This window comes from Vulpes vulpes, chromosome 1 (genome assembly GCF_048418805.1).
Source record: "Vulpes vulpes isolate BD-2025 chromosome 1, VulVul3, whole genome shotgun sequence".
Lineage (NCBI taxonomy): Eukaryota > Metazoa > Chordata > Mammalia > Carnivora > Canidae > Vulpes > Vulpes vulpes.
This window is the reverse complement of record NC_132780.1, coordinates 122,177,635-122,190,128: the sequence shown is the minus strand read 5'-3', so window position 1 is coordinate 122,190,128 and position 12,494 is coordinate 122,177,635. Positions and strand designations below refer to the sequence as shown.

Here is a 12,494-nt window from a genome sequence, read left to right as displayed (position 1 = left end):
TAGACAGTACAAGTATTCTAGTCTCGCAGGGGAGCTAAAAAAAGGAATCAAATGATTTGTTGCATGGTCCTGTTGGCAGGCCCTCATCCTGGGGGGAGAGCCTAGAGGCTTTCTGAAACTTTGAGTATAAACTTTTAATGGCAAAACATTTATGTTTCACTTCTCATGATGTTGAAAGAATTTTTAAAAACCTAAAACTTATATAGGCCCATTGTTATTATAGTAGCTTAGCCAAAATCAGCCTTAGTGGAAAAGATTCCATCTACATTTTCAGGAATACAGTTTTAATTATCTGAGAGGCACTTGACTTTCAAGCTAATTTCAGAACCAGATCAGCAGGAATGTTGTAGTAATGGAAAAGTTTTAAGTTTTCCTTCTTTGAAAACTGCTCTTATTAGTACCAAAAATGAGTCCTGATGCAACTTACGATTATTGTTACCTTCTCCTCTCTTAGGAACACCACTGAAACAGTATTAAGTGAAAATGAGTGAGATTTCCCCTTCTAATTTAAATGTGCACAAATGTCTTTGAACCCATGCAGGTGGCATGCTGGTTGCTAGATCCAGATTCTAAGGAGCCAACTCTTCACAGCATTGTTTCCAGTTTTCTTCCTCATGAGCTTCTCCTCTTGGAAGGGATAGAGACTGGACAAGGAATTCAGAGCCTGGGGCTGAATGTCAACACTGAGCATTCTGGGCGATACAGAGCATCTGTAGAGTCGATTCTTGCCTTCAATGCTATGAATCAACTCAATTCTTTGTTGAAGAAGGAAAACCTTCAAGGTAAAAACAGTGTTGCTGACATTTTTATGCTGTTACAGACTGGTCATGGTTTTATATTTAGCACTTTTTATCACGGTCTTTATTATTCTGTATCACACTTCTAAAGTAAACTCTTGTTTTTGGATTGTCTAGTACAGAAGTCAACACACTTTCTGTAAAAGGACAGACATTAAAAATTTTTGACTTTGCAGAATCATAAATATTGTCTCAATCATAAATATTCAACTCTGCCATCAAAGCACAAGTACCACAGACACTATGAAAATGAGTATTCCAATAAAACTTTATTTATGGAAACAGGCACCTGGCCCTGATTTGGCTATAGTTTGGAGATCTTAGACTCTATTGTAATGAAGAGAATTAGTGACATTTTATCATTTGTTGCTAATTTTGTATTTGAAATTTATTCAGTGATTTTTATTCACTCTTAAAATCTAATCTGTCATGGAATTTAAAAAGTGAACTTTTTCTTTTTAGAACTATAAATAGTTAATTCTCTAGCAAAGGATACTCATGTTAATCTTTTTTTACGTAATGATAAATACCATGGATTTATTGTGCAGTCTGCTGGACCAGAGTGAGTACCTGGACTTCAGAGAACATACCATATGATAAAGTGGAACAAAGTTGACTTCATTGGGAGAAGATTTAAACCATGAACTTATTGCCTGATTAATAAATACTAGAAACAGCAGACTGATGAATTCACATAGATCAGGTTTGAATCTAGGTTGTATCACTTATTAATGAGAAGCCTTGGGCAAGTTACTGATACTCTCTTTTTAAAATTTTTTTAATTTTAATTTATTACTATTTTTTTAAGTTTTTAATTTTTTAAAAAGATTTTATTTATTTATTCATGAGAGGCACAGAGAGAGAGAGAGGGGCAGAGATACAGGCAGAGGGAGGAGCAGGCTGCACATGGGGAGCATGATGTGGGACTTGATCCCTAGACTCCAGGATCCTGCCCTGGGCTGAAGGCAGACACTTAACTGCTGAGCCACCCAGGCGTCCCTATTGACACTCTTTAAATCTGTTGCTTATAATATTATGAATATTAAATGAGAGCAAAAAAACAGTGTTTGTCGGAGTAGGTACTCATTATTGTGTTATAATAGTAATGTTCTCTCCTGCATCACTGGGTTAGAATAATATAAAGGTCAGACTGACTTGTTTGTTCATAGGAGACTTGCTTAAGCGATGTTAATTAGCAGATCTTGAACCTGTGCTGAAATATTTCAAACTCAGTTTCTCTCAGCCAGTATAGGCAGGCCAGGGAGTTGGAGTATGCCAACATATGCCACAGGACTGCTTCTACATTAATGGATGATAATGCTGAATGAACGAAGCTCTCTTTCCTACTCCGTCAGTCTGGTCTGCCCTTAGGATAGGTGTCCTGGATAATCTGTGTAGTTCCCAGACACTAACAATTTGGTGATGGTGATGTGGATTAGTCTGTAACTTTTTATGAACATTTGTTGCCCATTATCAGAACTAAAAGCTTTCAATATCTTTGGGAGGGAACTTTTCCACTACTTAAAGACAATTTTTTACTTATAGAAAAAGGAAACTGGTTTTCCTTTCCAGAAAAGTAAAAGAAACCCTATAGACTTGTTATTTTTAACTTATACAATTTCAGTATGCCTTGAAAGTTCCTTCTGTAGGTGATATTTTCAAAAGTGGGTGCCTAATAGATTGATTGCATTCTTGTACAGTGCAGAGTCTTTCTTCTTCAGAGTCCATAGAATTGAATGAAGTACCTTGAGATAAAATTTTTGGAGAGAATGTAAACAGCTGTCAAATTTTGTTTGGAAATAATTATTTCAGGATGTACTTGAGGATCTCCAGAATCTTCATCCTTTTTCTTTTCTCATTCTCTTGCCTCTTAGATGGGTATGTTCTGACAGCTGACTTCTCCCACTAGAAAGCTGATTTTTGTTTGGGTGTGACTAAATTTTAATAACAGTGTGTCTTAGCTTGAAGTGACTCAGGACCAAATATCCTATTCTCTTCACATGGGTCATTTAAGTCATTTCTGGAGTGGTTTGAATATAGATGATTTTCTAGGGACGAGAGTGAGTTGGTTTCTCTCTTTTTTGAAGGATCCCAGCTATACAGATTTGTGTTTGTCATAATTTTTCTTTCATGTACAATATCATCATTGGTCAATGTATAGTCCTTTTATTATTTATTATTATTTTAATATATAATAACTGTTAACTCACATTATTAACAGACATTTTTGTCTACCTGTGTGCTCCTCCTTTCTTGCACATCCCAATTTTTGTTTATCATTCTCTTATTTTTTATTTTATTTTAAATTTTGTTTTTTAATTAAAAAAAGTTTTAGCACATATATAGGTCCAAACAATATATTATTTGGTTTTGCTTATTTTTGAACTTTGTAAAACACCTGTCACATTGGGACTTGCTTTTCTTTCTCAGCATCATGTTTATAAGATTCATGCATGTTATTGCAGGAATCTATAATTTATTCATTTTCGTTGTGTAATATATCACTGTGTGAATGTGCCAAAATTAATCTATTTTACTGTTGATGAATGTTTGGGTTGTGTCTACTTTTATTTTGTTTTGCGATAGCAAGTAGTTCTGTATACACATTCTTATACATATATCCTAGTACATGTGGGCAAGAATTTCTTTTGAGTGTAAAATTACTCTGTCATGAGAATTGAAATACTCAACTTTATAAGATTATGCTAAATTGTTTTCCAAAATAGTGTATAAGTTTACTCTTCAAATAGCAGTGTGAAAGAAATCTTGCTGATTCATATTTCTCAACTTTGCCAATTCATCAGTTATAAAATGTAACTTTTCTTTCTTGTGTTTTGTTTTTGATAAGAAAGTTGCTCTAGTTTCATGGAATGAGTTGATAAATATAACCTCTTTTTTTTGGAGGAGGAGTTTTTGTATCATAGAAATGATGTATTCCTTGAAATTTTGGTAGGTTTTGCCTACAAACTGTTTCTTTGTGGATATATATATATATATATATATATATATATATATAATATAGGAAATATATATTTTTAAGATTTTATTCATTTATTCATGAAAGACAGAGAGAAGCAGAGACATAGGCAGAGGGAGAATCAGGCTCCCTCCAGGGAGCCTGATGAATGACTCAATCCCAGAACTCCAGGATCACACCCTGAGCCAAAAGCAGATGCTCAACCACTGTGCCACTCAGGCATCCCTTTCGAAATATTTTTATTTTTTTATTTTTTTATTTTTTTTTTAAATTTTTATTTATTTATGATAGTCACAGAGAGAGAGAGAGAGGCAGAGACACAGGCAGAGGGAGAAGCAGGCTCCATGCACCGGGAGCCCGACGTGGGATTCGATCCAGGGTCTTCCGGATCGCGCCCTGGGCCAAAGGCAGTCGCCAAACTGCTGCGCCACCCAGGGATCCCCAGTAGATTTCTTTTTAAACTGTGTGGGTCCTCTGTGAATCTTCTTAGCATTCTCTTTAATAGACAAGTCTATACTCCTAAAGTTCTTTGAGATAAGCCCTTCTCTGCCCTGGGCTTCTGCTGAGGAGCAACACCCCTAAGCTCCTTAAAGCCCCACTGTTTGACTGAGGATGCAATTTTTCAGTCTTTTAAAGACCCAACTTTTGCCTTTAATTTTCCTATTATTATTTTCTATTTTTTAAATTTTCGCCAACATTTTTTTTCTTCTTGTTCTCCTGACTTTATTTTGCAGCCCTTTTTCTAAATTCATAAGTATGACACTAAACTCTTTGGTTTTCAAATCATTTTTTCCTTTTCTAATTTAGGTATTAAAAGCTATAAAGTTCCCACAAAACTCTACTTTCATTATATCTCACAAATTTTGACATGTAATGTTTTCATTTTATCTTAAATATTTATTAACATTTTCTGTTATGACACTTTGACTCATGTTACTTAGAAGGTTGGTTTTCAATTTCCAAATATTTGGAAATGTTTTAATTTGTATTTTTTAATATTCCAACTTAATTGTATTGTGGTTAAGTAACATAACTATGTAATACTCATTCTTTGAAATTTTTGGCGTTGCTTTGTGACCTAAATCCTGAACTCTGTGTAAATGTCCTATGTGTACATAAGAGAATGTATATTTCTAGTTCTAGATGCAGAATATTTTATTTTATCTTAAGATTTTATTCATTTAATTGACAGGGAGCAAGCACAAACAGGGGAAGTGGCAGGCAGAGGGAGAAGCAGGCTCCCAGCTGAGCAAGGATCCTGATGGGGGACTCCATTCCAGGACCTGAATCATGCCCTGAGCTGAAGGCAGATACTTAACTGACTGAGCCATCCAGGCACCCTTATTTTATTATTATTTTAAAAATATTTATTGATTTATTTGAGAGAGAGACAGAGACTGCAAGGGGAGGGGCAGAGAGAGAGGGAGATAAGCTCTCCACTGAGCAGGGAGTCTGATGTGGGGCTTGGTCCCAGGACCCTGAAATCATGACCTGAGCTGAAATCAAGAGTCAAATTCTTAACTGACTGAGCCACCCATTTGCTTCTGGATGCAGAATTTTATAAAAATCTATTAAGTTGGGGATCCCTAAGCGGTTTAGCGCCTGCCTTTGGCCCAGGGTGCAATCCTGGAGTCCCGGGATTGAGTCCCACATCAGGCTCCTGGCATGGAGCCTGCTTCTCCCCCCTCCTTTATTTCTGCCTCTCTCTCTCTCCCTCTCTCTCTCTCTCTCTCTCTCTCATAAATCAATCAATCAATCAATCAATCAACATTAAAAAAATCTATTAAACAAGTTTTGTTTAAAACTTGTATCTAATTTTCACTGTAGTTCAGTTTTAACTATAGCTTAACTGTATATATTTTGAGACCATTAGATGCATACATTTTTTTTTAATAAATTTACTTTTTATTGGTGTTCAATATACCAACATACAGAATAACACCCAGTGCTCATCCCGTCAAGTGCCCCCCTCAGTGCCCATCACCCATTCACCCCCACGCCCTGCCCTCCTCCCCTTCCACCACCCCTAGTTTGTTTCCCAGAGTTAGGAGTCTTTATGTTCTGTCTCCCTTTCTGATATTTCCTACCCATTTCTTCCCCCTTCCCTTCTATTCCCTTTCACTATTATTTATATTCCCCAAATGAATGAGAACATATGATGTTTGTCCTTCTCTGATTGACTTACTTCACTCAGGATAATACCCTCCAGTTCCATCCACGTTGAAGCAAATGGTGGGTATTTGTCATTTCTAATGGCTGAGTAATATTCCATTGTATACATAAACCACATCTTCTTTATCCATTCATCTTTTGGTGGACACTGAGGCTCCTTCCACAGTTTAGCTATTGTGGCCATTGCTGCTGTAAACATTGGGGTGCATGTGTCGCGGCGTTTCATTGCATCTGTATCTTTGGGGTAAATCCCCAACAGTGCAATTGCTGGGTCATAGGGCAGGTCTATTTTTAACTCTTTGAGGAACCTCCACACAGTTTTCCGGAGTGGCTGCACCATTTCACATTCCCACAAACAATGTAAGAGGGTTCCCTTTTCTCCGCATCCTCTCCAACATTTGTGGTTTCCTGCCTTGTTAATTTTCCCCATTCTCACTGGTGTGAGGTGGTATCTCATTGTGGTTTTGATTTGTATTTGCCTGATGGCAAGTGATGCAGAGCATTTTCTCATGTGCATGTTGGCCACGTCTATGTCTTCCTCTGTGAGATTTCTCTTCATGTTTTTTGCCCATTTCATGATTGGATTGTTTGTTTCCTTGGTGTTTAGTTTAATAAGTTCTTTAGAGATCTTGGAAACTAGCCCTTTCTCTGATACGTCATTTGCAAATATCTTCTACCATTCTGTAGGTTGTCTTTTAGTTTTGTTGACTGTATCCTTTGCTGTGCAAAAGCTTCTTACTTAATGAAGTCCCAATAGTTCATTTTTGCTTTTGTTTCTTTTGCCTTTGTGGATGTATCTTGCAAGAAGTTACTGTGGCCTAGTTCAAAAAGGGTGTTGCCTGTGTTCTCCTCTAGGATTTTGATGGAATCTTGTCTCACATTTAGATCTCTCATCCATTTTGAGTTTATCTTTGTGTATGGTGAAAGAGAGTGGTCCAGTTTCATTCTTCTGCATGTGGATGTCCAATTTTCCCAGCACCATTTATTGAAGAGACTGTCTTTCTTCCAATGGATAGTCTTTCCTCCTTTATCGAATATTAGATGACCGTACATTTCAGGGTCCATTTCTGGGTTCTCTATTCTGTTCCATTGATCTATGTGTCTGTTTTTGTGCCAGTACCACACTGTCTTGATGACCACAGCTTTGTAGTACAACCTGAAATCTGGCATTGTGATGCCCCCAGCTATGGTTTTCTTTTTTAAAATTCCCCTGGCTATTCGGGGTCTTTTCTGATTCCACACAAATCTTAAAATAATTTGTTCTAACTCTCTGAAGAAAGTCCATGGTATTTTGATAGGGATTGCATTAAACGTATAAATTGCCCTGGGTAACATTGACATTTTTACAATATTAATTCTGCCAGTCCATGAGCATGGAATATTTTTCCATCTCTTTGTGTCTTCCTCAATTTCTTTCAGAAGTGTTCTATAGTTTTTAGGGTATAGATCTTTTACCTCTTTGGTTAGGTTTATTCCTAGGTATCTTATGCTTTTGGGTGCAATTGTAAATGGGATTGACTCCTTAATTTCTCTTTCTTCAGTCTCATTGTTAGTGTATAGAAATGCCATTGATTTCTGGGCATTGATTTTGTATCCTGCCACGCTCCCAAATTGCTGTATGAGTTCTAGCAATCTTGGGGTGGAGGCTTTTGGGTTTTCTATGTAGAGTATCATGTCATCGGCGAAGAGGGAGAGTTTGACTTCTTCTTTGCCAATTTGAATGCCTTTAATGTCTTTTTGTTGTCTGATTGCTGAGGCGAGGACTTCCAGAACTATGTTGAACAGCAGTGGTGAGAGTGGACATCCCTGTCTGGTTCCTGATCTTAGGGGAAAGGCTCCCAGTGCTTCCCCATTGAGAATGATATTTGCTGTGGGCTTTTCGTAGATGGCTTTTAAGATGTCGAGGAAAGTTCCCTCTATCCCAACACTCTGAAGGGTTTTGATCAGGAATGGATGCTGTATTTTGTCAAATGCTTTCTCTGCGTCTAATGAGAGTATCATATGGTTCTTGGTTTTTCTCTTGCTGATATGATGAATTACACTGATTGTTTTACGACTGTTGAACCAGCCTTGTGTCCCGGGGATAAATCCTACTTGGTCATGGTGAATAATTTTCTTAATGTGTTGTTGGATCCTATTGGCTAGTATCTTGTTGAGAATTTTTGCATCCATGTTCATCAGGGATATTGGTCTGTAATTCTCCTTTTTGGTGGGGTCTTTGTCTGGTTTCGGAATTAAGGTGATGCTGGCCTCATAGAACGAATTTGGAAGTACTCCATCTCTTTCTATCTTTCCAAACAGCTTTAGTAGAATAGGTATGGTTTCTTCTTTAAACGTTTGATAGAATTCCCCTGGGAAGCCATCTGGCCCTGGACTTTTGTGTCTTGGGAGGTTTGTGATGACTGCTTCAATTTCCTCCCTGGTTATTGGCCTGTTCAGGTTTTCTATTTCTTCCTGCTCCAGTTTTGGTAGTTTGTGGCTTTCCAGGAATGCGTCCATTTCTTCTACATTGCCTAATTTATTGGCGTAGAGCTGTTCATAATATGTTTTTAAAATCGTTTGTATTTCCTTGGTGTTGGTAGTGATCTCTCCTTTCTCATTCATGATTTTATTAATTTGAGTCTTCTCTCTCTTCTTTTTAATAAGGCTGGCTAATGGTTCATCTATCTTACTAATTCTTTCAAATTACCAACTCCTGGTTCTGTTGATCTGTTCCACAGTTCTTCTGGTCTCGATTTCATTGAGTTCTGCTCGAATCTTTATTAACTCTCTTTTTCTGCTGGCTGTAGGATCTATTTGCTGTTTTTTCTCTAGCTCCTTTATGTGTAAGGTGAGCTTTTGTATTTGAGTTCTTTCCAGTTTTTGAATGGATGCTTGTATTGCGATGTATTTCCTCCTCAGGACGGCTTTTGCTGCATCCCAAAGATTTTGAACGGTTGTATCTTCATTCTCATTAGTTTCCATGAATGTTTTTAATTCTTCCTTAATTTCCTGGTTGACCCTTTCATCTTTTAGCAGGATGGTCCTTAACCTCCATGTGTTTGAGGTCCTTCCAAACTTCTTGTTGTGATTTAGTTCTAATTTCAAGGCATTATGGTCTGAGAATATGCAGGGTCGATCCCAATCTTTTGTTATCGGTTCAGACCCGATTTGTGACCCAGTATGTGGTCTATTCTGGAGAAAGTTCCATGTGCACTTGAGAAGAATGTGTATTCAGTTGAGTTTGGATGTAAAGTTCTGTAGATATCTGTGAAATCCATCTGGTCCAGTGTATCATTTAAAGCTCTCGTTTCTTTGGATTGTTGTGCTTAGAAGACCTATCGAGTATAGAAAGAGCTAGATTGAAGTCACCAAGTATAAGTGTATTATTATCTAAGTATTTCTTCACTTTGGTTATTAATTGATATATTTGGCAGCTCCCACATTCAGGGCATATATATTGAGGATTGTTAAGTCCTCTTGTTGGAGAGATCCTTTAAGTATGATGTAGTGTCCGTCTTCACCTCTCACTACAGTCTTCGGGGTAAATTTTAGTTTATCTGATATAAGGATGGCTACCCCTGCTTTCTTTTGAGGACCATTTGAATGGTAAATGGTTCTCCAACCTTTTATTTTCAGGCTGTAAGTGTCCTTCTGTCTAAAATGAGTCTCTTGTAGACAGCAAATAGATGGGTCCTGCTTTTTTATCCAGTCTGAAACCCTGCGCCTTTTGATCGGGTCATTAAGCCCGTTCACATTCAGAGTTACTATTGATAGATATGAGTTTAGTGTCATCATATCTATTCAGTCCTTGTTTTTGTGGATTGTTCCACTGAACTTCTTCTTAAAGGGGAATTTTAAGAGTCCCCCTTAAAACTTCTTGCAGAGCTGGTTTGGAGGTCACATATTCTTTCAGTTCCTGCCTGTCTTGGAAGCTCTTTATCTCTCCTTCCATTTTGAATGAGAGCCTTGCTGGATAAAGTATTCTTGGTTGCATGTTCTTCTCATTTAGGACCCTGAATATATCCTGCCAGCCCTTTCTGGCCTGCCAGGTCTCTGTGGAGAGGTCTGCTGTTACCCTAATACTCCTCCCCATAAAATTTAGGGATTTCTTGTCTCTTGCTGCTTTAAGGATCTTCTCTTTATCTTTGGAACTTGCAAGCTTAACTATTAAATGTCGAGGTGGAGAACGGTTTTTATTGATTTTAGGGGGGGATCTCTCTATTTCCTGGATCTGAATGCCTGTTTCCCTTCCCAGATTAGGAACGTTTTCAGCTCTGATTTGTTCAAATACATATTCTGAACCTCTGTCCCTTTTGGCGCCCTCGGGAACCCCAATTAAACGTAGGTTTTTCTTCCTCAGGCTGTCGTTTATTTCCCTTAATCTATCTTTATGGTCTTTTAATTCTTTCTCTTTTTTCCTCAGTTTCCCTCTTTGCCATCAACTTATCTTCTGTGTCGCTCACTCGTTCCTCCACCTTGCTAACTCTCGTAGTTAGGACTTCTAGTTTGGATTGCATCTTGTTCAATTGATTTTTAATTTCTGCCTGATTGGTTCTAAATTCTGCAGTCATGAAGTCTCTTGAGTCCTTTATGGTTTTTTCTAGAGCCACCGGTAGCTGTATAATAGTGCTTCTGAATTGGCTTTTTGACATTGAATTGTAATCCAGATTTTGTAACTCTGTGGGAGAGAGGACTGTTTCTGATTCTTTCTTTTGAGGTGAAGTTTTCCTTCTACTAGTCATTTTGCTCAGTGCAGAGTGGCCAAAAACAAGTTGTATTGGGAAAAGGAGAAAAAGAGAGGAGAGAAAGAAGGAAAGGAAAGAGAAAAAGAAAAAAGAAAAAAAGAGAAGAAAAAGAGAAAGAAAAAGAAAGAAAGGAAAAAGGGGTGGGGGAAGTGAACAAATCAAAGGCAAAAAAAAAAAAAAAACACACAGGGGAGTATCTTCTGATTCTGTATACTTTAAGTCCCTTGACTTCCCCTGGAACTTGTCCGTCTAGTTGGTCTTCTGGGGGAGGGACCTGCTGTGCTGATTTTCAGGTGTTAGCACTTGGGGGAGCTGCTCTGCCCCCTGCCTGGTGCAGGGCTCAGTGGTGGTTGTTTACCCCGTGAGGCCCCCTGGAGGAACAACCGCAGTGGTGGCGGCCAGCTCTGGAGCCCTGGAGTTAGCTCCTGTGGTAACTATGGAGCTCTCAGGTCTGCAGGGCCTGGAGGCTCTGGGGCGGGGCCGCTGATCTGCTCAGCTTGGGGCAGGAGCGACCTGCTGTCCTATCCCCGGGGGGGAAGGCGGGATCCTGGGCTGTGTCCTGGTGCCCTGTGCTCAGGGCTTGGGGCTTGCACTGTTGGATTCGTGCTCCCGTCTGCACAGCCCCCTCCGCGGAGCCGCTTCCTGAGCCCCTCCGAGCTGTTCCCGGGCCCCGCCGTGCCTTCTGCAGCCCTTCAGGGAGCTCGGTGCACTCTCCCCAGGGCGCAGTTCCTCTGTTACTGTCCCAGGGAGCCTGAGGGCATCCCCGCCCTCCTGGGGTCCTGCTCCAACTCAATGGAGCGCATTTCCGCCAGGTAAGATTGGTGAAGCTCCTGCCTAGCCCGGCTCCTTGCAGGCCCCTCTCCCTTGGATGCCTTTTGTTTCTTTATCCCCCCCCCCTTCCTACCTTGATAGAAGTGCAAACTCTCTCACTGTAGCATTCCAGCTGTTCTCTTTTTAAATCTCAGGCCGAATTATAGATTTTCAGGATGATTTGAAGGTTATCTAGGTAATTTTGTGGGGACAGGTGATTTGGGGACCCTACTCTTCCACCATCTTACCCCTTCTCCTGCATACATGTTTTAAATTGATTTATTTTCCTGATGAATTAAACCTATCAGTATGAGCAGCTCTACCACTAATATGATTTTTAAACTTAGTTTATTCTCTGTAATGGATATAGCAACATCAACTTTCTTTTAATATTTGCTTCATATTTTTTTCTAGCCCTTTTAACCTCTAGGTCCTTATGCTTTAGGTGTATGTTATAAACAAAGCATAGCTTATTAATTTCTTTTTGAAACTTACCATTTTTTTGCAATTTTGCCAATTTATTGTGATTATTGGTATATTTATACTATACTTTCCTACTGTTTTACTTTGTTTCTATTCATCTCTTTTTTTTTTTAAATTTTTTTTTATTATTATTTATTTATGATAGTCATACAGAGAGAGAGAGAGAGAGGCAGAGACACAGGCAGAGGGAGAAGCAGGCTCCACGCACCGGGAGCCCGACGTGGGATTCGATCCTGGGTCTCCAGGATCGCGCCCTGGGCCAAAGGCAGGCGCCAAACCGCTGCGCCACCCAGGGATCCCTATTCATCTCTTTTTTATTTTATAAATAATTCACTCATAACTGCCTTCTGTATTCTGTTCTAAGGGCCTATATCTGTGATTCATACAGGCCTAAATCTGCCATTTGTTGTTTCTTCTGAATATTATTTGTATTTCTTTGCTATCTTGTATTTTTCATATCCTTTGGGAGTTCATACAGGGTTTGATCAATGGAGCCCTGTAGGCCTAGCTTGGGGAATTCTTTCCTTC

At 38.9% G+C, this 12,494-nt stretch overlaps 1 protein-coding gene across 1 annotated transcript in view; it reads left to right on the top strand.

The window, feature by feature from the left end:
* POLQ (DNA polymerase theta) overlaps positions 1-12,494 on the top strand; it is a 135,074-nt gene that overhangs the window by 86,119 nt on the left and 36,461 nt on the right. Inside the window, exon 19 of the mRNA XM_072724571.1 lies at positions 542-782. Coding sequence (XP_072580672.1) covers positions 542-782 — 241 coding nt within the window. The remainder of the gene's footprint in view (positions 1-541; positions 783-12,494) is intronic.